The sequence below is a fragment of the Onthophagus taurus genome, chromosome 2 (assembly GCF_036711975.1).
Source record: "Onthophagus taurus isolate NC chromosome 2, IU_Otau_3.0, whole genome shotgun sequence".
Lineage (NCBI taxonomy): Eukaryota > Metazoa > Arthropoda > Insecta > Coleoptera > Scarabaeidae > Onthophagus > Onthophagus taurus.
Window position 1 is genome coordinate 11,711,601 of NC_091967.1, and position 27,009 is coordinate 11,738,609.

General features: G+C 31.5%; 5 protein-coding genes across 5 annotated transcripts; 1 reads left to right on the forward strand and 4 right to left on the reverse strand.

Annotated features, from left to right (window-relative positions):
• On the forward strand, positions 1-5,574 carry LOC111425831 (probable protein phosphatase CG10417). Its single transcript, XM_023060091.2, has 5 exons — positions 1-265; positions 636-1,374; positions 4,369-4,536; positions 4,587-5,200; positions 5,255-5,574. Exons 1-5 carry the CDS (start codon positions 155-157, stop codon positions 5,444-5,446), a joined length of 1,824 nt encoding a protein of 607 aa, XP_022915859.1. The 5' UTR covers positions 1-154; the 3' UTR covers positions 5,447-5,574.
• A 486-nt stretch (positions 5,575-6,060) lies between these two features.
• On the reverse strand, positions 6,061-6,565 carry LOC111425888 (intraflagellar transport protein 20 homolog). The gene is made up of 3 exons (XM_023060183.2): positions 6,451-6,565; positions 6,229-6,383; positions 6,061-6,174 (listed from the first exon to the last, which is right to left on the reverse strand). The coding sequence occupies exons 1-3, from the start codon at positions 6,563-6,565 to the stop codon at positions 6,061-6,063; spliced, it is 384 nt and encodes a 127-aa protein (XP_022915951.2).
• Positions 6,566-7,200: 635 nt separating this feature from the next.
• Positions 7,201-13,529, reverse strand: LOC111426060 (chitin synthase chs-2-like). The gene is made up of 9 exons (XM_023060407.2): positions 13,384-13,529; positions 13,088-13,326; positions 10,549-12,036; positions 10,079-10,373; positions 9,419-10,025; positions 9,194-9,364; positions 8,389-9,141; positions 7,927-8,268; positions 7,201-7,871 (listed from the first exon to the last, which is right to left on the reverse strand). Exons 1-9 carry the CDS (start codon positions 13,422-13,424, stop codon positions 7,266-7,268), a joined length of 4,542 nt encoding a protein of 1,513 aa, XP_022916175.2. The 5' UTR covers positions 13,425-13,529; the 3' UTR covers positions 7,201-7,265.
• Positions 13,530-13,923: 394 nt separating this feature from the next.
• Positions 13,924-20,053, reverse strand: LOC111425889 (chitin synthase chs-2-like). The gene is made up of 11 exons (XM_071194260.1): positions 19,844-20,053; positions 18,705-19,765; positions 18,427-18,656; positions 18,074-18,370; positions 17,339-17,748; positions 16,422-17,097; positions 16,070-16,364; positions 15,631-16,007; positions 15,181-15,578; positions 14,315-15,043; positions 13,924-14,261 (listed from the first exon to the last, which is right to left on the reverse strand). Exons 2-11 carry the CDS (start codon positions 18,740-18,742, stop codon positions 14,001-14,003), a joined length of 3,711 nt encoding a protein of 1,236 aa, XP_071050361.1. The 5' UTR covers positions 18,743-19,765; positions 19,844-20,053; the 3' UTR covers positions 13,924-14,000.
• Positions 20,054-20,372: 319 nt separating this feature from the next.
• On the reverse strand, positions 20,373-26,707 carry LOC139429161 (chitin synthase chs-2-like). Its single transcript, XM_071194658.1, has 10 exons — positions 26,500-26,707; positions 26,222-26,451; positions 25,869-26,165; positions 25,177-25,583; positions 22,752-23,427; positions 22,400-22,694; positions 21,961-22,337; positions 21,511-21,908; positions 20,643-21,371; positions 20,373-20,588 (listed from the first exon to the last, which is right to left on the reverse strand). Exons 1-10 carry the CDS (start codon positions 26,535-26,537, stop codon positions 20,373-20,375), a joined length of 3,663 nt encoding a protein of 1,220 aa, XP_071050759.1. The 5' UTR covers positions 26,538-26,707.
• Positions 26,708-27,009: the final 302 nt, after the last annotated feature.

The following is a 27,009-nucleotide window of genomic DNA, read 5'->3' on the forward strand; positions in this document are numbered from 1 at the left end:
CTCTACCGGATGATGTCAGTTGCTGTAGGAGTACGTTCGGCATGGATGCAAATTAACACAAGTTGTCGTCGTTCGTACCGGTTGAGACTAGTTGATCGAAACGTGTTTATAATTCCGCGTCAACTGTCGAACGGGACGTCATAAAGTGCAGAATATGGGTGCTTATTTATCTGAACCGATCACAGAGAAGGTATCCACCGACGAGGCCAACGATAAAATAAGATGCGGGGCCAGTTCGATGCAAGGTTGGCGCGAGAGTCAAGAGGTAAATGGAAATTGACAATTGTTTACCGTCATTAATTTAATAACTGACTTTTTAGGTTAGGCTAGATTCTTCAAATACCCTTTTTTTTCGTTTAGATCATTAATTTCACCTATCTCCATTCGAATTCGTTTAATTTATATAAAAAAGATATTTTTATTGCAATTACTCGATTAATAATTCATTTCAGAAGTGTGTATTAAAAACTAACCTCAAACAACTTTTTTTTAATCAAAAAATCCTTTCAAATTCTTTCTAATGTTGTTTAACATGAATCATTTTACTACAATTCTTTTATTGAGGCAATTACTCATCCTTTTTTTTACCATTATTTCCTGTATACAAATTCTTAACCTTTATTTTTATTTTTTAGGATGCCCATAATTGCATATTAGATTTTGATAATCATGCTTCATATTTTGCTGTATATGATGGTCATGGAGGACGCGAAGTCGCCCAATATTGTTCACAAGAATTACCGGCATTTCTAAAAACGCTAGAGAAATATAAATCGGGGAATTACCAGGAAGCTCTTGAAGAAGCCTTCCTTAATTTTGATGCAACAATAGCGACACCGGAAGTTAAAGCTACATTAAAAAAAATTGTCCAAAACGATGGCGAAGATGATGTTAGCGATGAAGACGATGAAAATGTTAATCATTTATACGAAGAAGCAACTATGCCCATTGAGCAAGTCATCGAGAAGTACACCTCGAATAAATTGAAAAATTTAAAAGATAGCGAAAAATTACCTTTATCTCCACTTTTAAAACCAAGAAAACCGGTCGATTCACCTGGAACATCATCCACTGCAAGTAATTTAACATCGAAACCTCCTGAATCTTCTCGAGGCGATGTTGTGAGTAGTACAAGTAGTGTTAAAATAGAAGAAATCACATCTAGCGATGCTGTCGGTAATGGAAATGAAGAAACTGAAAAAGAACAACCGGATAATGTCGTTACTAGTGAGGGAAGTAATAAACCTGATAGTTCTGAAGATATGAAAACTACAACAAAAGAGGAGATCATTGAAAGTGAAAGTTCTAATCAAAATGGGGATGCTGTTAGTAGTTCTTCACCACAAAATGGAAAAATTGTTGATAAAAAAAAAGGTTTGAAACTTATTTTTTAATATATTTTCATTGTGAGTTATTTTGAGTTAATTTTTTTGACTTGATTTTGTTTCAGATGAGACGAGTGAATTTTTTTATTTATTATTTATAATTTATTTTATATTAATTACCTTCATCAAATATTATTACATAAACTTAAATCTTTAAAGAACTCTACAAAAATGCTTAAAAAATTAAGATTATAAGCTCTTATCAGGTATTTGATTGATCCTACATAACCAATTTAACTTGAAATGTCTATGTCCAGCTCTCACATTACAAGTAAAATGAGCTGGAGCTCTATCATGCATGTAACCAATATTAGAGAGAAACAGCGTTTCGTTCATGACTTCTTTAATTCATTGCATATCCATTACAGGGTGTCACAAAAGTCTAGTAGCATGGTATTTCTGTTGATAAAAACAGAACAGAAGCACATAGAGACAAGAAATTTGGTATAAATTTTATTTAAACATTAACAAAGAACAATATGTATTCAAAATTCGAAGTATCTGGCTCCAAGGAAGCACTTCCTTCATCAATCTGATCAAGGTAGGGTCTGGGAGTTGATCTTTACCCCTTGATCCACAAAAATCAGCGTCGTCTTTCTTTGAAATTTCTAACACTTCCATCAATGACCATAGATTGAAGAAGAAAATCGTATTTTGTATGGCTTATCATTTGCCATTAAACCCTCTAGTTGATGGGTGGTTTAAAAATCACACTGTTCGATGGGCTGGGTCCCTCAGACCCAAAGTTTGATGCTTATTCCTCCCACAATAAAATATTAAATTTATTGTATTCTACTGTTAGTCCGTCTTATTTTGTACTGCTGAAAGCAGAAATAGTTATCAAAAAGCAATTGCCCAAATTCATATATATAAAATTCATTAAAACAGTTAAGAACAGTTTATGGAAAAATCGCTGTGACGGGTCTAAAAATTTAAATTATTTGCAATTGTTTAGTATAGATTTAAAATTTTTGTCGCCATTTTTAAACGAGTAATGACATTATCGATATTTTTTTCAAATAGCAATGCCCCATTTCTATTACCAAATATGGAAGAGGACTTTGTTCTGAATCTAGTACAGTCAATATTAATATTGGTTACATAAGAAAATTTTCGAGAAAAGTTATCTTAATGTTTCATGATTTTCCATTCATTTGAGGTAGAAAAATAGCAGTAGCTAATTAATTAATCATTGTCTTAATAAAATATGTAAAACAACTGGTTGCCATGGTTATGCATTGCTACTGCTATTACCCAAGAATACCACCAATGGCCACCGGCTTGTGCAACGTTTTTAGATGCATTCTATAAAGTACATCAACACCACTCTTTATACTATTATAGAATGTTATTATTTCTGGTTTTTTATTTTCACCGAAATTTACCTTCCTATTCAATAACAACCCAAGAAATGAGCGCTTGAGAGTGAGAGACTTTCCCTGAATACAAAAAATTTATGATAAAAAAGTTATATGAACACATGGGTTTTTATTTAGTAAAAATAAGAAGGTACCCAGAAGAAAAAACATAAAAAGAAAATTTGGAAAGATACAATAAAAAAATGAATTTGGCCAGTCTGACAGACCCAGCCTGTCAACTGAAGGGTAACCTAATTGATTATTAACGTTTTCTCTATTAAGGGGTCGTCCTAAATTTCTTGTTGGCACTGACAACTAAAACTATATTAATCGTACTGAGTCTAATATTGCACGTAATCCAAAAAAAAATTGGTTTTTTCTTAAACATAGGAAAGGCGTGGGTAGGATACCGACAGTAATGACACTTGGCTCCTGCGTTGCTACTAACCTGACGATATTTGCGCTTTATTTGCAAATTATTTTCGATCTGTTTTTACTGTATCCATGGTTGGTTCTGGGGTTGAGCTGAACATTTTGGAATTTTTTGGAAACAATTGGACAAAAAACCAAAAAATTCGAACTTTTAATTTTGACATATTTGTCAACTTCATAAAAAATTCCTTAAAATGAGTCCAAACTCGACATATTTAACTTTAATATTAATGAAAATATCATTAAATCAATCACTTCCGGTTTGAAACGTCTACGTCAATTTTGACATATTTTTCATCTTCATTAAAAAATCTTTAAAATGAGTCCAAAGATGACGCACTTATCTCAAAAAGCAAAAAAGTTAGAATAAAAAGCATTAAACCCTAAGTTAGCAACAATGAAGGTAACAATTTTATTTTTAAATTTTAATACCAACCTTGATTTTTTATTATATTTTTGTTTTTGTGACAAATATTAAGATATTTTATAAAAATTAAGAATATGTCAAAATTACATTGCATTTCAAACCGGAAATTCTTTATCTCGAGTAATTTTGAAATTAAACGTATCTTGTTTGGAGTGATTTTAAAGGATTTTTCACGACGGTTACAAATATGTCAAAATTGACGTTGACATTCTTAACCGGAAGTTGACCATAACTTCATTAACATTGAAGATAAATATGTCGTGTTTGTACTCATTTTAAAGGATTTTTAATGAAGATTAAAAATATGTTAAAATTGAGATTGACATTTTAAACTTGAAGTTAGTTATCATCTTAGAAGTTTTATAACTGAAGTTAATCTACTGTTAGTCACTTTTCCGCACTTTCTCTTTATTTTTAATGTGTTTTTTGGGTCATTTCACATTGATTAAAAAAAATCGTCGATTTTTTAGCCACATGATGATTCTTGATTTTTTCCCAAGTTTCTTAATATTTCTTTTGTTAAAAAAGAGCATTCTTAATTTTTTGTTTAAGAATTCTATGTTAAAAAGATTCATAAACATAATTCAGATTCTCTTCTAGATTGTAATCAACAATCTTTACTGTTGGTCATTTATTAATCATTTGATTAGGTATCTAGTTAAACACTTCATTTCTGTCCATCTTTCGCATATATTTAAATTGAGGTGTTACTATAAAGCTACCACACATGATGAAATTTCAATTCTAACTTTAGTTTCAATTCTAGGTAAAGGTAAGGCTTTAATGAAGACTCGTGGAATGGAAAATACTATTGTATTGAGAAGTCGAACTACTCGCAGAACAGTAACACAATTGTACAATACTTTACTGCAAGAAGATTCTGAGGATGACGATTCAGAAGATGAAGAAGATAAAACTTTTGAAGGTCCAAATGGTAAGAGAATAAGAACCAAAAATTTTTCAAAAATCTACTTTTCTTTTAAGTTGATTCTAGTGATGATGGCGATGAAAACGAACTTCAAGGTGAAGATGAAAATTCCGATAAAACTTCTGATGAAGATGAGGACGATGATGACGATGAGGATGACGACGATGATGATGAAAACGTTGGTAACCTCCTTTTTAGAGGGATGGGTGATGGTCCCGGTTTTGATAGCGGATGTACCGCCGTTGTGGCTCTTCTCAAAGATAATGAATTGTACGTAGCAAATGCGGGTGATTCGCGCTGTATAGTTTGCAGAAATGGTCAAGCGATAGAAATGAGTATTGATCACAAACCGGAAGATCCCCCTGAATTAAATCGAATTATTAAAGCGGGCGGGGAAGTTACTTCTGATGGTAGAGTAAATGGTGGGTTGAATTTATCGCGAGCAATTGGAGATCATGAGTACAAACAAAATAAAAACGTTTCTGATCGTGAACAAATGATTACCGCTTTACCAGATATAAAAACATTGACGATAAACGCAGCTGAAGATGAGTTTATGGTATTGGCTTGTGATGGTATTTGGAATTTTATGTCTAGTCAAGAAGTTGTTGATTTTGTAAGGCCAAGATTGCAGGAGAATCCAGATAAAATATCACAAATATGCGAAGAGGTACGTTTTAAATATTTATTTTTTTGTAACACTCTTTAATTTTTATTTATTTAGATGTTTGATCATTGTTTAGCACCTGATACAATGGGTGATGGTACAGGTTGCGATAATATGACTGCGATAATAGTTGCCTTTAGGCCAAACATAATGAAAAGGTGCGCATCAGATTCGGACGTGCAAACTCAGTGTAAAAAAGCTAAGACTGATGGTGAAAGTATGTCAACTTCAGTTGAAACGACGGTATAACTGTTTATTTCCATAAGTTTAGTGCGAAGGTGTAAAGTTTAAACGATATATATATTAATGGAAATGAGAGGATTTTTTTGGTATTAGTTTTAAAAAATTAGTTGATTAAAAAATTATTAAAAAAAAAATGAGGCCCAAATATTGTAAGTACAACGATGGAGCCTTTTTTGTATTATACCACGGTAGAGGTGCCTTCCGTTAATTTAAAAAAGATCACATCAGCATAAAACACTATCGAAATTATCTGCTAAAACTATTATAAATAGATAGACGTGTTTGTTATAGAAAATTATGGTTTTGTAATTATGTATGTACATACACGTGTCCACTTGTGGAAAACGAAGAGAATCACACGAGGGATCAAGAGTCGTTTCGAAAAGCCGTTTTTCAACAAAGCAAAAAGTAATACATTGCAAAAGTAATTATTATTTTGTTACATCAACATGACACTTAACAAAATATGCATAAATGTTAGTTTAACACTTTGATTTAAGTTTATTTTTTGTTCTCTCCTGGAAATGTGTTATCATTAGTTTTTCACATATTTATAATAATAATTTAGAAAAACTGAAAACATGTTAATAAAACGAGATTTTATATTCTTATAATTGTATTTATAGTTTACGAAATATGTTTATGGTTTCATTTTGTCCATCCTCAGTTTTCCTTAAAGATCCTAATAAGATCTTCAATCTTTCTAATTTTAATTTTCTTTCAGTTAATACGCTCTAAAAGTTATTAAAACTAAGTGACTTAACTAGGTTTTTGATGCTTTTTTTTACTTGTATTTCCTGTTGTTCATTTTCTTTCTCTTTCAGTATGTTTTGCAATATATTTTGTGCACTAATCGCTTTAATTTTTTCAGATTCCACATCATATGCCAAGTGTTCTAATTTTGTTATTAATTCATTTGAAATGTCTTCAAATTTATCGTACTCTGAAAAATTTTATTACTGATTTCTTTTATTACTATTTTTCTAACATTTAGCTACTATAGAACTTACTTTCTATAAAAAATCGAGACTCGTCTTTTAAATTCTCTGATAGCTTTGCAACAACAGGATTAATTATTCTTACTTTATCAATTTCATCAAAAAAAATTTCTACGTTTGAAGCCATTTTGATTTTTATGTTAAATCGTTGTTGCCATGGTTGTTGGTCACAAGAAAGAAACAAAGACCAGATAATCATATGTGGTGCTCACTTCATGTCCAGGTTTGATGTAGTAAAAATCTTTGAAGATGTCAAAAACTAATATAAATTTGTTGTCCAATCGTCCCCTCTCTTTCAAGCGACCACCCTTTAGGGTAATACTTCGGGGGAAACACATGAACTTGTTGGAGATTCCGATACATTCATTCAACCTCCTGTTAAGTAGGAAGATTCATCCTTCATTTAGGTCCCTCGTCTTTCTTAATTCATTTTTACAACAACTTGACTCACGGGAGGGGGGTCTCTTGCGCCTGTAGCGGTATCCCCTTTGGCATCTTCTTCCAGCTTCCTGTTGAGTAAGTTATATAGCATGATCTTGGTATTTGCTCAAAAAAGTTATCTTTGGTAACTTTTCAATAAAACGCTGAATGTATGCACAACTCCTCTCAATGCTGTTTATGATGTATTAATATTATCACTACGATTTTGTTTATAAGTTCTTTCCATATCTGATTTGTGATAGATTGGTTATAATAAAAATCAGACGATGATTAAAATTAATATAGATAACCAAGTTTATGACCACAAAAAAAAACAGTGTATTTTCTTAATCTTATATTTATTTTAAATCTAACAATAATATCAATAAAATTAATGATAAATAATTCTAGACATCTATGTCTTCACCAAGTTCGAATGCATTATTATCAAAAGTCATACTACCATCGGGACGATTAAAAGTTTCAATACTGCTCGGTCTTGCCGTGGTAGATGGCCTTCCAAACATTTCGTCATTGAATCTATCTCCAAAGAAAACTTGACTCGGATTTGAAATTGTGCTCTTTCGCGGTGTGTTAACATTGCTATCAGTACGGCTTCCTGGGGATATGCTACTTCCTCTTTTCATCGCCGATTTGCGATTTTTAGGACTAGGATCGAAATTATGAACTTCTTCGCCGAAGTTTGCAAATGTTACTCGACTCGTTGGAATATTAGATTTTCGGAAAATGGTTACTCTGCGTTTCTGCAAATCGGCCAACGTGTTTTTAGGTAATCCAGGTAAATCTTCAATTCTATCTAGGTTATTTAAAAATCGCTCCTCTAAATTTAGGACTAAATTTCCTTTTCTGCGATTTAGCAGGTGCCGTACGGTTGGTCGTCGACCTGGAGGAAGATTGATTTCCTCATTATCTTCCTCATTTTGTTCTTGAATCTTTTTCACGAATTCCACCGGATCCATGCTTAAATTTTCTTCTGCATCGACGTGTTTTACCTAAACAAATTGAAATTAAATAAGATGTTTCATAAAAACTTCATTAAGCACTTACTTGAGTTTCGAAAATATTTAATGAAGTATTTGAAATAATCTGAGAGAAGGTTTGTAATCTATGAATTAACATGGCTACGAATTGTACTACGAGCAATATTGCGTAAGCGGCCAAGAAAACTATTCCAATAGGTTCCAGTTGAAGATACTCTTTCATAATTCTAATTTCATTTCCGCTTTCCAGGTACGTAAAGTTGGATTTTACACCGAATGGCCAAGGGACGTGAATAAGATCCTTTTTTAACGTCAGCAAGAAAATAACCAATACAAATATTGCGTTTATCATGAAAAATGCCAATACCATTTTATCGCGAAGATTTTTTAAATCGGCTGCAATCCGTTTCTAAAAACAATATTCAATCAATAAAAAGATAGTGTTGAAATAATTTTAATAGATAAGTGTAAAAATTGATAATTATCAGTGCTAGAACATTTAATGAAACGTTTATCGAGTGTTAAGTACCTTATCAGCTGTGTCATCAATAGGATGTAAATACTCATCCAAAATTCCCTCCCAAAATGCTTCTTCTTTCGAAGTAAGGAAATTGACTTCGCCTCTTTGGATGGATTCGTCTTCCAACCACGTGCATCCAGATATTTCTTCAGTAAAATCTTCCCTACTTATATCCATTGAATATATTGACTGATCTTCACTATTTTCTTCTTCGATTTCTTCTTCTTTGCACTCTTCAATGTCTTGAATGTTTAATCTTTCTTCCATTTTATCTAATCGTTCCAAAATCATATTTAAAGGCGTGTTTTGTGCCAGTGTGCAGCATAAGCACCGAAACAAATTTCCAAAAGATAATTCCATTCCGCCTGCTGTTTCTTCGCCGGCTCCCAAAAATCTTAAAATTTTATTGCTTGTAGTCTGGGGTTCTGGTTTTTTTGGATTTTTTGCATCTTGTGGAGATTGTGTTGGAACAACTGTGACTTCCCGCGTACCCCATGATACGTTATTCATGTTGAAGACTGAGTAAATAACGAGTATCATGTACATACAAGGTACTGTAACGTAATATACCACACCAAATTTCAAACAATTTAATTCTTTGGGATGCATCAGTGCCGTAAATATCATTTCGCCCGCGACACAAAAGAAGAACAGTGATGAGGGTGCTAATATACCGTCACTGGTAATTTGGAGAAGAATACCCACTAATACTGCCATCATCACTAAACTGTATACTCCACTTAGAATTGCTGCAACAAACAGCTTCATTTTTTCTTTTAGTAATTTTAATCGATGGTATTATTATTAAACAAACCTGCACTTTGTCGTTGGAAACTAATGAGCAAGTAACAACCAAGATTATTAATGGAACTAGATTCCACAACATACTTTGCCATTGACTCATTTGAAAAGCAGCCACAAAAGCACCTACCAACATGAGGAAAATCGTTCCTGGTCCTAAAATTGTACCGACCATTAAAGCACCCTAAAACAAAACATATTTAGAAATAAATTTGTGATCTATAAATTAGATAGTTACCTGATAAAGAATATAAAGTTTTGAAATATTATTGTTGGCTTTAATTGTTTGACCGGCTGTCATGAGTAAATCAAGAATATTAGCTGTAGTGGACGGCATCCATCGTCTTCTTTGATTAAAGAATTCGTTGAATCCCTCAGGACAATGAGTGTAAGCATCAGAAGCAGCTGAATATTCAACCCGATACCCCCTTTGTAACAATAAGGTACATAACCATCTATCTTCACCCTGATCGAATTGTACGTAATGCAAAGCTTCCGATGATTTAGTAGCATAGCGTCTCATCACATTATCATCCATAAGGGCTTCTCCTCTGAACAAGGAAAAACAACCGGGACTACAAAGTACACACCCAATAACGTGCTCTGTCGCTTTTTGAAGCCAATGACCAATGGCATATTCAAACATTTGGTACCAATACATAACACCAGATCCAAGTGGGTGAATTCGCCCACAAGCAGCTCCTAAAGTTACGTCTTTTTTCATTAAATCTATAAGCAGATGTACTGCCTTGGGTTGAAAATCGATATCACCATCGAGAGCCATTATGTAGGTGTTGGTAGCGCGTAAAACTTTCCGATGTTGTTCCAAATCAGAAGCCATTAATCTATAGAAAAATGTATCTTAATATCTTTATATTACGATTTTTTGATTACTTACTTATAACCGAGCAGATAGTACATGTACATTACTTGGGACCATCTTTTCTTCTTCCTTATTTTTTTAGCGTCTTTTAAATGCGCAATCATCTTTGTATTACCGGGTAGTGTCCACTCTAATCTACCACCGTAAGGGGTCGTATATTTTACAGGAGGTTTCACTTTCACCTGTACTTTATGTACATATGTTGCTGCTTCGTCCACTGATTGAACTAAATCTCTCACCCAAGAATTAATTTGAGGATCCGGATCATCGTTATGCTTTCTTAGAAAAGCATCATCAAAAAATACATGTGCTATAAACAAATATTACCTCTGTTATATAACTTTGAAAATCTAGCGGACATTATGGCACACATTTTTATACATTGAAGTCTATTTACACAAGAGATAGAGCAACAGAAAAGGACAAAACATAAGAAGACACGAGAATCAAAGGAAAGTAATATGGGAAAATTTTATTATACTTACTTTCCATTTCATAGTAATCATCAATTTTATATCCAAATTCTTTTACTAATCTTCTAGCATTTTGATCGGCGTCCATTCGTAATATCGATTTAAGAAACTCCATCATTTCGTCAGTAGTTTCGTGCCACATCGTACCACAAGCGTAAATTCTTGGTATGATATCTTCTTGATATTCTTCCGTTCGATTAGTTTCCACTTCAATGAAGTCTTCATCATCATCATCATCTAACATTGCATTTCCGACTTCGTTTTTATCTGCTTTTAATCTGATCGGTTCGTCGTTGATTCTTCGATTCATCGCCAAATCTTGATCTAGTACGAAAGGTTCGTACATAGGTCGAACATATAATCTTTCAGTTTTTGCCATTTTTTCGCATTTTGGAACCCATATGTGGGCTGTTATCCACGCTTGTGATATTATCCAAAATAGCCATAAATAAGGATAATCGTTTTGAATAAAATCTTGAATTTCACTTGGTTCGGGGCTATTAAAGAATAGATATAGAGGTATCGTGCTGTAGAAACTGCATGGATCTGTATTATACTTTCCACACATAATAATAATAATAGATACCGCTACTGGTATAGTTAAATTGATGGGAACTGCGTAGGAAAATTGATGCAAATGTGTTTTACAAGCAAATTTACCAAAGATGTAACTTAGATAAGTGAAAGACATGGAAATGAGGAATATCCAAACAGGTGTTAAATGACTGCTTTCAATTAATTGATAAGATCCACTTGCAATAGCTTCCCCCAATGTTCCATTACGTAAAAAATTGGGCACTTCGGTAACGTTGATGTAATGTGGACTGAATGCTTCAGGAAATAAATCAAATAGTTGTTGGACAGGGAATTCATCTTTCAAGGTCGTAATTACAACCATTGTTATGAAAAATGCTAAACATTTCCAAAGTGAAACAATTGTGTATGTGAAATAACGTTCTAAAGTAAATTTTTTATTGGTGTTTGTTAAGTTTTTAATAAACAACCAAGAAGTTGTTGCTAAAGCGTAATTTTCCCACCATGCTATTGAAATTAAGATTGCAGCAACTGGAATGAACCACATGTTTATATCGTTGTCGTAGTACGCTATAGGCAAAAGAAATAAGCCGACTCCTTGACACATAATGCTTAATATATCCCCAATCATGTTGAAACTTATATCTGGTCCTTTTATTTTTGATAGAAAGTTTAGTATCGAAGGAATAAATGCCAAACCATTGGTCAACATAATCGCTTTAACGGCATCCATTTTTGGAAGAACAAGATATACCAAAATTGCATTTCCAACTGCTGATAATGTTTCACTAATAAATACTTTTAAAAATTCGCCTAGTTTTGGTCTATTCCATGATTTGTACAACACCATCCGAACTGCTCTTAGAAAAGTTCCAATTTGTGGTACGCAATACGTGAATAATAGTATCCACATCCACGCAATTTTTTCTTCATCCGGCAAGATAACGGAAAATTGTCTATTTTTATCTACAAATTAAAAAAAAAACAAAATGCCATGAATTAATCACCGATCGGTTATTGATAATAGATCATTAAAAAAATATTATTTTTTTTTATTATATCTTATCAATCATCCTGTTTACATGATTTTAAGCATGTGCAGGTACAATTTTCGGTAATGTTTCGTTATAATCTAATTAAATTGATTGCTATTTTGTTTTCGTAACATTGCACCTAGATAATATAGAATATTTGACAAAAATAGTAAAATAAAAGACGACTTATAAGAATATATACGAAAATATTCGAAAACTGGGCCGTGTTTATAATCTCGCCAAGTATATAAGTACCGAGGAGTCTGAAGGAATAGCAAAGCAGGAATTTGCTGGAACTGGGAATGAAGTTGGAGGAGGTTGATGGAGGTTATTGGGAACAGGGATAGGAGGAACGTGGTGTTGGAGATGCTGCAAGCATAAGAAGGGAACTTAGATGATATTGTTATATGTTGAGATGTAATAAGGGCTTGTCCATATTGGTCCATAACAGAGACAGTAGACATTTGGTCATGGATATGGAATACCCCGAGTATAAGAGAGCTCTGATAGATTGAAGGTTATGCTGGGACACGGCATTTGCTTGAGGTGGCAAGCCAGACCACACGCCCCTGACCCATACAAATAGATTATAGTCATCCAATCCTTTGCTTTATAGGTAAAGGAGACCTTGCATCCACGCTAGATGATCAAAAAGCAATTCCGGATGAAAGAACTACTGTATTACATGGGGAACGTAAGCAATGGTCTAAAATTCGAGACCTGTAGGGAGATATAGATTTTCCACTACATAGCCAATATTTCTCTGAACTTGGTTTTAATCTGCGAAATATGTGATAAACGGTTGGAAGTTGATGCACGAGTATGTAGAGTTAATCTCACCGGAGGAGGTTAAATGCTAAGCCTAAGTATTCGATTGATAATGTCAACGCGGCGAAATTTAAAGGTTTTAAACCCATGGATAAAATTTGTCACTAATTTATTGGTTAAGGAACATTATGCAAAGAGAAAAAAAAATACATTACCTATATCTCTATTACAATATGGTTTTTCATTTCCACTTAATTGTGACGTCATAAATATTAACGTCCCCTTTGAAATAAGAGCTCCACCCAACACAAATACGAAAGTAATAAAATAAGCCAAAACTTTTCCAGATTTTTCGGCAAAATCTAACCATTTGGTTTCCACCATAGAACCAGTTGGTGTAATTCGCGGTGGGTCTTCGAATATATTCCATGCTTTCTTTTCTTGTTCACGTCGACTGAAAATATTAAAAATTCAAGTCAAATATTTCCAATAATTTTTCTTGGGCACTCACGTAAACTCTGAAAGCAAAGGATCTTTCTCCTCTGGAATCATTTTCACTGTTATCTATGCACTATTATATTCGCGAACTACAAGTACTATAATTCAATCGGCATATACATGTTACTTTCGTGAGCAATGTGCTACCTCTGTTTTCTAACTGGAACAACTGATTGGGTAAAAACAGCTTGTTGTGGAAATACAGGGTTTTAGATTAGATTAGACATGGATCTTAACGGATATATGAAAAAATCATGAGCTAAAAGTTTTTCTAATTGAACTATTAAGATAAATATGAAAGTTTCTAAGAATTAAATTGTAATGAATTCGTAATTGCGGATTTTTTAGGAAATATGTACTTCAAAAAATACATTTAATAATGGTGTTTTTATACAAATTATCATCATGGCAGCATATAATTGAATAGTATAGATAGATATCTTTATCGATAAACACATCTGATTAGTTTTAATTTGTAATTATTGCTTTATCTTTTCATTATCTTCAATTAAAACAAATTAAATTTCGTTTATGATTTATTATGATACAAAGAAAATGCAAAACATATGATAATTTTATATTACCTACACATTTAAAAAAATAAATTATGTATATATCTATTTACTACATTCAAACATTTTCGATGAAACCATAATTTACATCACCAGTTCTTCTCTCCACTCTATTGCAATTTAAATTATCATTATTATCAAACCAATTTTTATCATTGCCCATTTGGTCAATTATTGCATCTTCTAAATCTGTGTAAATATTACTCTTCGGTAAATCGATTTCTTCATGCCTTCTAGTTGTAAAATTTTTTGTATGTCGAGTATTCTGGTTTCGTTGGATTTTTTTGATTATTTCTACGGGGTTTGATTGGGTGTTATCCTAAAAAAATCACTGTCTAATACTTTATCTTATCACTTAACTAATTAGATTACCTTACGAAGTGTTAGTTTAGTATTACTCATTATTTGAGCAAATGTTCCAAAACGATGGATAAAAATTGCGATGAGTTGAATAAATAATAGTAAAAGTGTAGCGAGTACAAGGATAGTATTGAAGAGCTCTAATTCGAAGTTTTCTCCGTCATCATTAAATGGCCATGAAATGGTGATGTTTTTCGATGTTAATAGAAACAAAACTGATATAAACATACCATTTACAATAATTAAACTGCTTATAACTTTTTCCCGAAGATCTTTCAAGTCGTCTATCATTCTACTTTTATTTTTAGCGTCATCAAGTGGATAAAGATATTTATTGAGCAATTTCACCCAAAACACATTTTCTTCTTCGGAAATATTTCCAATACTACCATGTCTCAAATCGTTATCATTAATCCAAGATTTTTCTGTTACTTCTTCAAATATTGACTCTTTATTTATTTCTCGTGTACCCCAGGAAACTTTATCCATATTAAATATTGAATATATAAATAAAATCAAATGCATTGTTGGGATCATTGCGTAGAAAACAGGAAAATATTTCAAGTAGTATATTTCTTGTGGATGACATAGTGTTACTAATAACAGCTCAACTAAGAATATACAAAAGAAAAGGGTCCATGGAGATGTAAATCCTGTACTCAATAATTCGAACCAACCACTGACGAAAAATGTGCACATTAATGGCGTGTAAATTCCACATAATATAAGAGCAATTTGTATCTTAAACAAAAATCAATTATTAATTTATTGTTACTACTTATTAGACCACAAAGGTAATAGCTAATTGTTTTATCAGTGGATTGTTCAAATGTGGGATTGGGAGCAGTTCTCCAACAGATATACCGATATATATTTACCTGTATTTTTTCATTATTTACGTATCCACAAACTGCAATATATATCAAAATTACAACGAGATTTATCACAAAACTTAAATAAAGGCTGATATCAAACAGAGATTTGCACATGTTAACCACTATCCAAAAGATCATCGATGGAGTAATTATGGTCATAATGTTGAATATGTATTGATATATCATAAATAAAATAGATACAGTTTGGTTCACTTTTGTTACCAAACTTGTTCGTGATAATAAATCGAGTATGTTAGCTGTTGTTGATGGTATCCATCTTCTTCGTTGGTTAAATAATTCTCGAAAACCTTCAGGACAGTTCGTATAAGCATCGGAAGATGCTACATATCCAACTTTAAATCCACACAATACTAATAATGTTGATATCCATCTATCTTCACCTGTAGTATAAACCTTATCATTAGTTATATTAATTAAGAATTATATTCTCACCGTGATCGAATTTGATAAAGTGAACTGCCTTAGTAGACTTTGTTGTTAATTTTTTTATGATTGACATAACAGCAGTAGCTCTAAAGATTGTAAAACATCCTGGACAGCAGAGAATGCAACCGACAACATTTTCGGATGCTTTGTACATCCAATGACTGATTGCGTATTCAAACTTTTGATACCAAGAAAATATTCCCTTTCCAACTGGGTGAACTCTTCCACAAGCCGCTGCTAAAGTTTTATCTCGTTTCATGTATTCTAATAACATGTGAACAGCTTTTGGCCTGAAACGTATATCACCGTCAACCGATAAAATAAACGTATTTTCAGCTTCCAATTCTTTTTGGATGTTGTTTAAGTCGTTTCTTCCCATAATGCTGAAAACGAATTAATTAAATTAAGATAATTGATATTTTTTGAAAGAAATATTTAATATTACCGATGACCTAATATGTAATATAAATACATAACTTGTGACCATCTTTTCTTCGATCTTATTTTGTCATTATCTTTTAAATGAGCAATCAATTTTGTTTTGCCGGGTAAAACCCATTCTAGTTTACCACCATAAGGAGTAACATATTTGATTGGTTCTTTTAACTTAATATTACATTTATGAACCATAGCAACAACTTCTTTTACACTATTAATTAAGTCTTTCACAAAATCATTCATTTGTGCTTGTTGATTTCCTTGCGATGTTTTTGTAAAAGCATGGTCAAAAACAATATGACCTAAAAAAATAAGTATTTTAGTTTTTAAAAAATGATATGTAGGTAATTGAAATTTACTTTCTAATTTGTAGTAATTGATAGATTTAACATAATTCTTTCCAATTCGTCTTAAGCAATGATCTTCATCGAGATACACAATCGATTTAAGGAAAGTTATCATTTCTTCTTTAGTTTCGTGCCACATCGTGCCACAAACGTACAACATAGGTTCTACGTTTTCTGTGTCGTTTGAAAATGTTTCTTTATCTCCACGATAATCAAAGTCGTCATTACGTCTTCTATTCATTGCTAAATCTTGATCAATAAAGAATGGTTCATAATACGGTCTGACATATAACTTTTCAGTGGAAGCTAACGATTCATTTTGAGGAGCTCGTATATGAAAAGTTACCAAAATGAACGACGCCAATAATAATAGGCCCATGAATATTAGCCAAATATCTTGTGCTTCGTAGTTAATACTATCATTGAAAAATAAATATGATGGAATTATGCTAGAGTAAGCACAATTATTATTATTGGTGTATTCGATAGAGAGCCCCAAAATTCCTAGAACTGTTACAACTCCTGATAAATGCAATGGCGTCGCATATGATATTCGTTGAATATTAATTTTACAAGCAAATTTTCCAAAAATGTATGTTAAATAAGTTGCAATTATGCTCAGGGTTAGAACCCAAATCGGTGTTAGATAATTGTTAGTAATTACTAAATTTGAAGCATCGTCGTTTTTCTAAAAAAATAAGATTGAGTAATAATGTCGATGTTTTTATTATGTACAGAACTGTTCAGAAATTATGTGACGCAACTAAACTTTTAAAGCGCGTCAAGTACGGAGCTAGTTAATTTTTGTATGTGCGTTAATGGGAATGAATCAAGAAGACAACATCCACCTTATTGAATTATAAGGTCAATAAAACCCTTTGTTTTTGATTTCTGAACAGCTCGATACACATTTCTAAAAATATCTTTACATTTTTAATAATAATATCATGGTGATCAAAAGCATTCTTGAAAGATGAAAATAGGTGATCTATTTTTCCATATTGACTCAATTCAATAAGACACATCGTACCGAAAAATAAGATACATTTCCATAACGAAACAATACAATAAGTAAAGTATCGGCTATTTGGAAATGTTTTACTAGATATTATCATGTCTTTAAAATGAGTCGATTTATAAATGTTTATGTTTCTGATATAATTCTCCCACCATCCAAGCGATATTAGAACGGCTGCTAAAGGAAGGAACCAAATGTTTGGGCCGTTGTGAAAGATAGTTAATAATATTATTCCTGTTCCTTGGATAATGACGCACAAAGTATGTAAATAAGCAAACTTAGAAATTTGCTGATTTTTTCCGGTGACATTAAAGCTAAGCGCTGAAATAAAGCGGAAGTATTATAAAAAATAAATTATCTTGAACACATAAAAACAATATGATAGATAAAAATTATTGATTGATTAAATTATTGATATCATATAATATATTGGATAAATATTACAAAAAATACTAATTGAATAAATACTACAATAGGAACTATATAGGATAAATATCACAACAAATACTAGACAATACCGCAATAGGAATATTTATGAAGTACCTACTTATATTTCTCATTCATATTTCATTGTAATTTTTATATAGTCTTTAAATCCATCATAACTGTCTTATTTAATAACTTAATAATAAAAAAAAATACTTACATAAAATGGCTGGAATTACACAAAAACAATTCATGATGAGACATCCTCTTACAAAATCCGATCTAGGTAAAATGTAAAACACCAAAATCGAATTGCCGATAGTTGATGAAGATTCCCCCAAGAAAACAGAGACAAATTCAAGGATACCAGGCATTTTCCATTTTTTAAATAACAAAATTCTCCATGATCTTAAAAACGTCGCTAATTGAGGTACGAAATAAATAAAAATCAAAATCCACATCCAAGCTACAATTTCTTCTTCTGGGAGTTCGACAATAAATTCTCCTTCACTGCCAACTATTTAATAATGGAGGTTGAGAAAAGCAAATCTTAACTATAAAAACATTAATTACCATTTTCTTTGCAATATTGCTTAGATTTACGGCTAAGTTGAGCAGTTACAAAGAGTAACGTTGCTTTTGATATTACAGAACCAAATAAAACCATCAAAAATGTGATGATGTATATTAAAAGTTTGGTAAACCTTTCTAATGTTTTCCATTTCTCGTCTTCTTCATCTGGGCTTTCATCCGATAATTCTGGGGGTTCGTCAAATATATCCCATTTATCATCGATTTGATCACTAAAAGAAAATATGACTTATTTGAATTAAAATAATTTTTTAACTTACGTTTTATTTGAAGATTCATAATTTTGAATCAATGTCATGTTGTATCAAGAAGTTCAATCGGCCATGCTACATTCAATGCTATGAAGTTCGAGATGGTTAATTTATATTCTTACAAAAGGTACTTGATAGGCACACTTGTTATCTGAGTTTTTACAATGCTTTGTTATCAACCTAATTGGAAACCACATTTTTGATTACATTAAAATAGATACAAATCAACTAACCGGAAACTATAAATTATATATAATTCTACCTGACAACTCCAAGTATAGTTGTATCTTTTAGATTAATACATTGTTATAGCGTAAAAATGAAAGGAGGAATCGCGTAATTAAATATTGAAGAATATAGTAATATTTTATTACATAATTATATTACAGAAAGAAAGGAATGTTTGATGGTGTCCGAGTAGGTTTTATGGAGAATTAGTTTTTCTTTATAATTTTTGAATATGGTATTGATTATTAAGATTTATATTAATAAATCGATATAATCTGAAACTAGAATACCACCTTTTTGATTTTGCAACCATATCATCAAGCAGTAGTGCAGCACTTTTTATTCTCCAAGGTATCTTATACAGTTCCTACGACCACGTATCATTTTCCATGGTGCTATGTTGACCTCTAATGAATAACTGGTTATGTGGTATTAACTTCTTCCTTGATAGAGTTTCATACACAGTAACTCAATAAAACCCTCTCCAGTGCCTTCGACATCAAAGGCTAATGGGCCCATATGACGTCATCTTACAATTAGTTCATTCGGCTTGAAGATTATAATTATTTGTGACATCTTCCAGTGTATGGGAAAATACTCCACTTTTACCACAGCATATCTGGAATTTACTTTTGAAGTGTGCTGGTGATCAGGTCCATCAATAATGTCCCTGATTTCGCACATATTCTCTCTTTTGATTGGAAGGTCCATTTGATAGGGAGCTGCCAGTGTTTCCTGAATAAGCTCGTTATGAGCAATTGCTGTTCTAGTATTTGGAGTATAATTTTGTAAATGTTTTGCAAAGACATTTACTTTCCTAGTAGGATTTGAAGTTGGGTTTGCTATTTGAAAAAATTAGCGCTGACGTCATAACTTGTTTAAAAATGGTGGAAAAAATTTAAAATCTACCAAAAAATTACCAAATGTTTAAATCCTTAGACCTGCCTCGCCGCTTCTATATTACTTCCACCACCATTTCCTGTAGAAACAAATTGCTACAATATCGAATTATTTTCGTCAGGAGCACAGATTTGATAGGATTCGTATAACTCAATGCCCAAGGTTTTACACAATCTGCGTTACTTCAAACCGAAAAAATCGCTTAAGGTGTGTGGTTAAAATCACATTTAAACAGTTTTAATACTGTTGGTTGTTTAAAATAGACTAACATCAGGGCGTAAATATAAAACGTTTTATACGATTAATTTCTGGTTAAGAAATCAATCTCTTAAAGATAACGAAAATTTACACTGTTACAACGTTGTGATTACGATTACCTTATGTTTTGCAATCGATAGTTTTTAATAGTTTAATAGGAAAGTTATTACACCCAGACGTATTTTTAGGGCAAACGTTAAGAGAATGTTAAATAAATGCGCAGAATCAAAGAAAGAAACAACAAAAGGAACAGAATATCACACCGAACTTTTAGAATTTATCCATTTTTAATCAAACATTTTCGATAAACTCATAATTTACATGATCATTTCTACTATTCATTCCATTACAATTTATATTATTATTACTATTATTAATTGCATCCTCCAGATCTGTATAAACACTATTTGGATCATTTGTTTGTCCGTTATTTTTTCTAGCACGTTGTGTATTGTGTTTTTGAAGAAATTTTTTCGTTAATTTCACTGGATCTGTTTGCGTATTATCCTGAAAATAATAATTATCAAAATATATTTGTTATTTATTACTTAATTCACTTACTTTGCATAGTGTTAGTTTTGTGTTACTCATTATTTGGGCGAAGGTTCCAAAACGATGAATAAAAATTGCGATTAGTTGAATTAAAAATAGTAAAAGTGCGCCGAGTACAAGGATAGTATTGAAGAGCTCTAATTCGAAGTTTTCTCCATCATCATTAAATGGCCATGAAATGGTGATGTTTTTCGATGTTAATAGAAACAAAACTGATATAAACATACCATTCACAATAATAAGGGTGCTGACAACTTTTTCCCGAAGATCTTTCAAGTCGTCTATCATTCTATTTTTATTTTTAGCATCATCAAGCGGATAAAGATATTTATTGAGCAATTTCATCCAAAACATATTTTCTTCGTCGGATATATTTCCAATACTACCATGTCTCAAATCGTTATCATTAATCCATGATTTTTCTGATACTTCTTCAAATATTGACTCTTTATTTATTTCTCGAGTTCCCCAGGAAACTTTATCCATATTAAATATCGAGTATATAAATAAAATCATATGCATTGTTGGGATCATTGCGTAGTAAATAGGAAAATATTTCAAGTAGTATATTTCTTGCGGATGACATAGTGTTACTAATAATATTTCAAGTAAGAATATACAAAAGAAAAGGGTCCATGGAGATGTAAATCCTGTACTCAATAATTCGAACCAACCACTGACGAAAAATGTGCACATTAATGGTGTGTAAATTCCACATAATATAAGAGCAATTTGTATCTTAAACAAAAATCAATTATTAATTTATTGTTACCACTTATTAGACCACAAAGTTAATAGCTAATTGTTTTATCAGTGGACTGTTCAAATGTGGCTTTGGAGGTAGTTTTCCAACAAAGAAATATCGACGTATATTTACCTGTATTTTTTCATTGTTTACGTATCCACAAACTGCAATATATATCAAAATTACAATGAGATTTATCACAAAACTTAAATAAAGGCTGATATCAAACACAAATTTGCACATGTTAACCACTATCCAAAAGATCATCGATGGAGTAATTATGGTCATAATGTTGAATATGTATTGATATATCATAAATAAAATAGATACAGTTTGGTTCACTTTTGTTACCAAACTTGTTCGTGATAATAAATCGAGTATGTTAGCTGTTGTTGATGGTATCCATCTCCTTCGTTGATTAAATAATTCTCGAAAACCTTCTGGGCAGTTCGTATAAGCATCGGAAGAAGCTACATATCCAACTTTAAATCCACACAATACTAATAATGTTGATATCCATCTATCTTCACCTGTAGTATAAACCTTATCATTAGTTATATTAATTAAGAATTATATTCTCACCGTGATCGAATTTGATAAAGTGAACTGCTTTAGTAGACTTTGTTGTTAATTTTTTTATGATTGACATAACAGCAGTAGCTCTAAAGATTGTAAAACATCCTGGACAGCAGAGAACGCAACCGACAACATTTTCGGATGCTTTGTACATCCAATGACTGATTGCGTATTCAAACTTTTGATACCAAGAAAATATTCCTTTTCCAACAGGGTGAACTCTTCCACAAGCCGCTGCTAACGTTTTATCTCGTTTCATCTGTTCTAATAACATATGAACAGCTTTTGGTCTGAAATGTATATCACCGTCAACCGATAAAATAAACGTATTTTTAGCTTCCAACTGTTTTTGAATGTTGTTTAAGTCGTTTCTTTCCATAATTCTGAAAACGAATTAGTTAAATTAAGGTTATTGATATTTTTTGAAAGAAATATTTAATATTACCGATGACCTAATATGTAATATAAATACATAACTTGTGACCATCTTTTTTTCGATCGTATTTTATCATTATCTTTTAAATGAGCAATCAGTTTTGTTTTACCGGGTAAAACCCATTCTAGTTTACCACCGTAAGGAGTAACGTATTTGATTGGTTCTTTTAACTTAATGTTACATTTATGAACCATAGCAACAACTTCCTCTACGCTGTTAATTAAGTCTTTAACAAAATCATTCATTTGTGCTTTTTGATTTCTTTGCAACGCTTTCGTAAAAGCATCGTCAAAAACAATATGACCTAAAAAAATAAGTAGTTTAGTTTTTAAAAAATGATATGTAGGTAATTGAAGCTTACTTTCTAATTTGTAGCAATTGATAGATTTAACATAATTGTTTCCAATTCGTCTTAAGCAATGATCTTCATCGAGATACACAATCGATTTAAGGAAAGTTATCATTTCTTCTTTAGTTTCGTGCCACATCGTGCCACAAACGTACAACATAGGTTCCACGTTTTCTGTATCGTTTGAAAATGTTTCTTTATCTTCACGATAATCAAACTCATCGTTACGTCTTCTATTCAATGCTAAATCTTGGTCAATAAAGAATGGTTCGTAATATGGTCTAACATATAACTTTTCAGTGGAAGCTAACGATTCATTTTGAGGAGCTCGTATATGAAAAGTTACCAAAATGAATGATACCAATAATAATAGTCCCATAAATATTAGCCAGATATCTTGTGCTTCGTAGTTAATACTGTCATTGAAAAATAAATATGAAGGAATTATGCTGGAGTAAGCACAATTATTATTATTGGTGTATTCGATAGAGAGCACTAAAATTCCTAGAACTGTTACAACTCCTGATAAATGCAATGGCGCCGCATAAGATATTCGTTGAATATTAATTTTACAAGCAAATTTTCCAAAAATGTATGTTAAATAAGTTGCAATTATGCTTAAGGTTAGAACCCAAATTGGTGTCAAGTAACTATTAGTAATTACTGAATTGTAAGAATCGTCGTTTGTCTAAAAAGATAAGATTGAGTACTAATGTTGATGTTTTATTATGTACAGAACTGTTCAGAAATTTTGTGATGCAACTAAACTTTTGAAGCCAGTCAAGTACAAAACTAGTTGATTTTTGGATATCTTATTGAATTATAAGTTGTGGGCTAATGTATCACTTTTCGTTTATACATTTATAAACTCTCTGGTCACCTACTACATTGTTTCTAAGTACACTAATCGGCTAGAGAGGTCAGTGTTAGCATAGTTCCTGATACTTAATATCCTGGACGTTTTTCAACATCGTCCATAACATCTTTTAATAATTTCCTTCTAATTTTGTTATATCAATGTAGCTAGTTGGGTTGGGTTGGGTTTAGGTGGAGACACAGTGTGTTGTGTCATGTCTACATTTATTAAACATTAAAAAGTTTAAACATTAAATCAACTAATAAAAGTTTGCTTGCTTCAGTATCTCATGCCTGAAAATTTCTTCAAAATAGACGAAGCCTTATCTCGTATAAACACCAAATTCTTTGTTTGGTTATCACAAATGGTTGTGCATCTGCCACTATATTGCTAACCATGCTTGCGTGGCCTGGTACAAAAATTAGAGAGATTTTGAAATACTGTGTCTGAAATATATTAAAATTATTGCTGAATACAATTTGATCCATCAAGTTGAGAAAAATGACGGAGATGATCTTAATTAGACATTTTGTATTTAATAGAACATCTTTGTAAACAGATCAATCAAGATTCAAGGAGACATCTCTAATAGTATTATTAACATATTTAGAAAATATAAAATAAATATAACCTTCAAAACAAATAACACCATATTTGATCAAATACAAAATTGGAAAGATAAGATGAACAAATTGAGCAAGAGCGAGGTTGGGCGAAACATGGAGCGCCATCTATATTAGTGAAGCTGGAAAAATGATAAGACACACTTTATTGGAGATGACAAATTTAAAAATCTTGAATGTCTCAACGAATCTATAACTACTTTCTTAACGTATTCAACATTCGGATTTGGTCTTCGATAAAATACTTCTTCATCCCACTAATCATCATCCATAAATTATAATTTTCTTTTACTATAATTCTTAAATGATATAATATCGTTCGACACGCAAGCGTTATCCCCACCAAATGATACGTTAGTTTTATTCCGCTAATTTGCCTCCTCTTAGGTGTTATCTCATACGTTTTTATGTTAATTTTCTTTATAATTACTGTATTAAAGCAGTAGTTTGTTTTTGTTGTGGTGTTGAACGTATTAACATTATATAAATGGAATAGTTACATTTCCAATAAAAAATCCCTGTGGTTTTTCTATTTAAAAATTCTGCTATATGAGAACAAAACAACTTATTGATTAAGTGATTGGTAAATTCATCCTTGGTTAGCCATCATATTGAGCATTTATTTTCGCATAATTCGATCATTTTTATTGCGTTTTTATCGTATCAGTGTACATGAATCAGATTAACAGCGGCATGAATCAAACACAACATCACAAGAACAAGTGGGAACAGCTAAAATACATTTGCCTAAAAGCGATTTTTTTCGTATATAGTGTTTCATTAATTTATCTTAAGTGTAACCCGAAATTTTTGAACAGAACATAATCAGTAATCTCCCATAATAATAAGTATCCAAAATTTTAATAAGATAGCAAAGTTATGCAACAAATCGTCTGGCAACTGACTATTGTTTTTGATTTCTGAACAGTTCGATACACATTTCTAAAAATATCTTTACATTTTTAATAATAATATCATGGTGGTCAAAAGCATTCTTGAAAGATGAAAATAGGTGATCGATTTTTCCATATTGACTCAATTCAATAAGACACATCATACCGAAAAATAAGATACATTTCCATAACGAAACAATACAATAAGTAAAGTATCGGCTGTTTGGAAATGTTTTACTGGATATTATTATGTCTTTAAAAGGAGTCGATTCATAAATGTATAATCTGATATAATTCTCCCACCATCCAAGTGATATTAAAACGGCTGCTAAAGGAAGGAACCAAATGTTTGGGCCGTTATGAAAGATAGTTAATAATATTATTCCCGTTCCTTGGATAATGACGCACAAAGTGTCTAAATAAACAAACTTAGAAATTGGCCGATCTTTTCTGGAGAAATTGAAGCTAAGAGCTGAAATAAAACAAAAGTATTATAATAAATCAATTATCTGGAACACGTAACAACAACATGATAGATAAACATTATTGATCTCTTAAAATCCGATTATAGCATCCGGACTTAAGTAAAATTATAATTGAATAAATATTACAATAGGAATATTTATGAAGTACCCACTTATATTTTTATAACAATGGGATTTAATTTTCAATTGGGGGATATCCATTATTGTAATTTTTATGTATCTTTTCATCCATCTGTCTTATTTAATAACTCAATAATAAAAGAACTACTTACATAAAATGGCTGGAATTACACAAAAACAATTCATGATGAGACATCCTCTTACAAAATCCAATCTAGGTAAAACGTAAAACACCAAAATCGAATTACCGATAGTTGATGAAGATTCCCCCAAGAAAACGGAGACAAATTCAAAGATACCAGGCATTTTCCATTTTTTAAATAACAAAATTCTCCATGATCTTAGAAACGTCGCTAATTGAGGTACGAAATAAATAAAAATCAAAATCCACATCCAAGCTACAATTTCTTCTTCTGGGAGTTCGACCATAAATTCTCCTTCACTGCCGACTATTTAATAATGGAGGTTGAGAAAAGCAAATCTTAACTATAAAAACATTAATTACCATTTTCTTTGCAATACGGTTTAGATTTACGGCTAATTTGAGCAGTTACAAAGAGTAATGTTGCTTTTGATATTACAGAACCAAATAAAACCATAAAAAAAGTGATGATGTATATTAAAAGTTTGGTACACCTTTCTAATGTTTTCAATTTTTCGTTTTCTTCATCCAGGTTTTCATCTGATAATTCTGGGGGTTCGTCGAATATATCCCATTTATCATCGATTTGATCACTAAAAGAATATATGTCTTATTTGAATTAAAATAATTTTTTAACTTACGTTTTATTTGAAGATTCATAATTTTGATTCAAAGTCATGTTGTATCAAGAAGTTTAATCGGACACGTTCTATTGCATGAATTGAAATGCTATGAGATTAGGTTGTTCGAGATGGATAATTTATATTCTAACAAAAGTACTTGATAAGACACTTGTTGTCTGAGTTTTTAATATTTACGTTAATATGCTATCAACGTAACTGGGAACCACACTCTTGACTACGTTAAACAGATAAATAACAAATCACCGGAAACTATAAATTACATATAATTTTACCTGAGAACTGTTGCTAATTGAAGTTTCTAAGTATAGTTGCATCTTTTAGATCAATATATTGTTTTAACGTAAAGATGAATAAACAAGAACCACGTAATTAAATATTGAAGATTACTTTTAAAAAACCATAAGTAATAAAATAATTAATGTTTAAATAAGCGATTTACAGGATGTAATTGCATGATAATAACTGAATTAATTATGAGCGTTTTATTAAATGAACGTACATATGCAA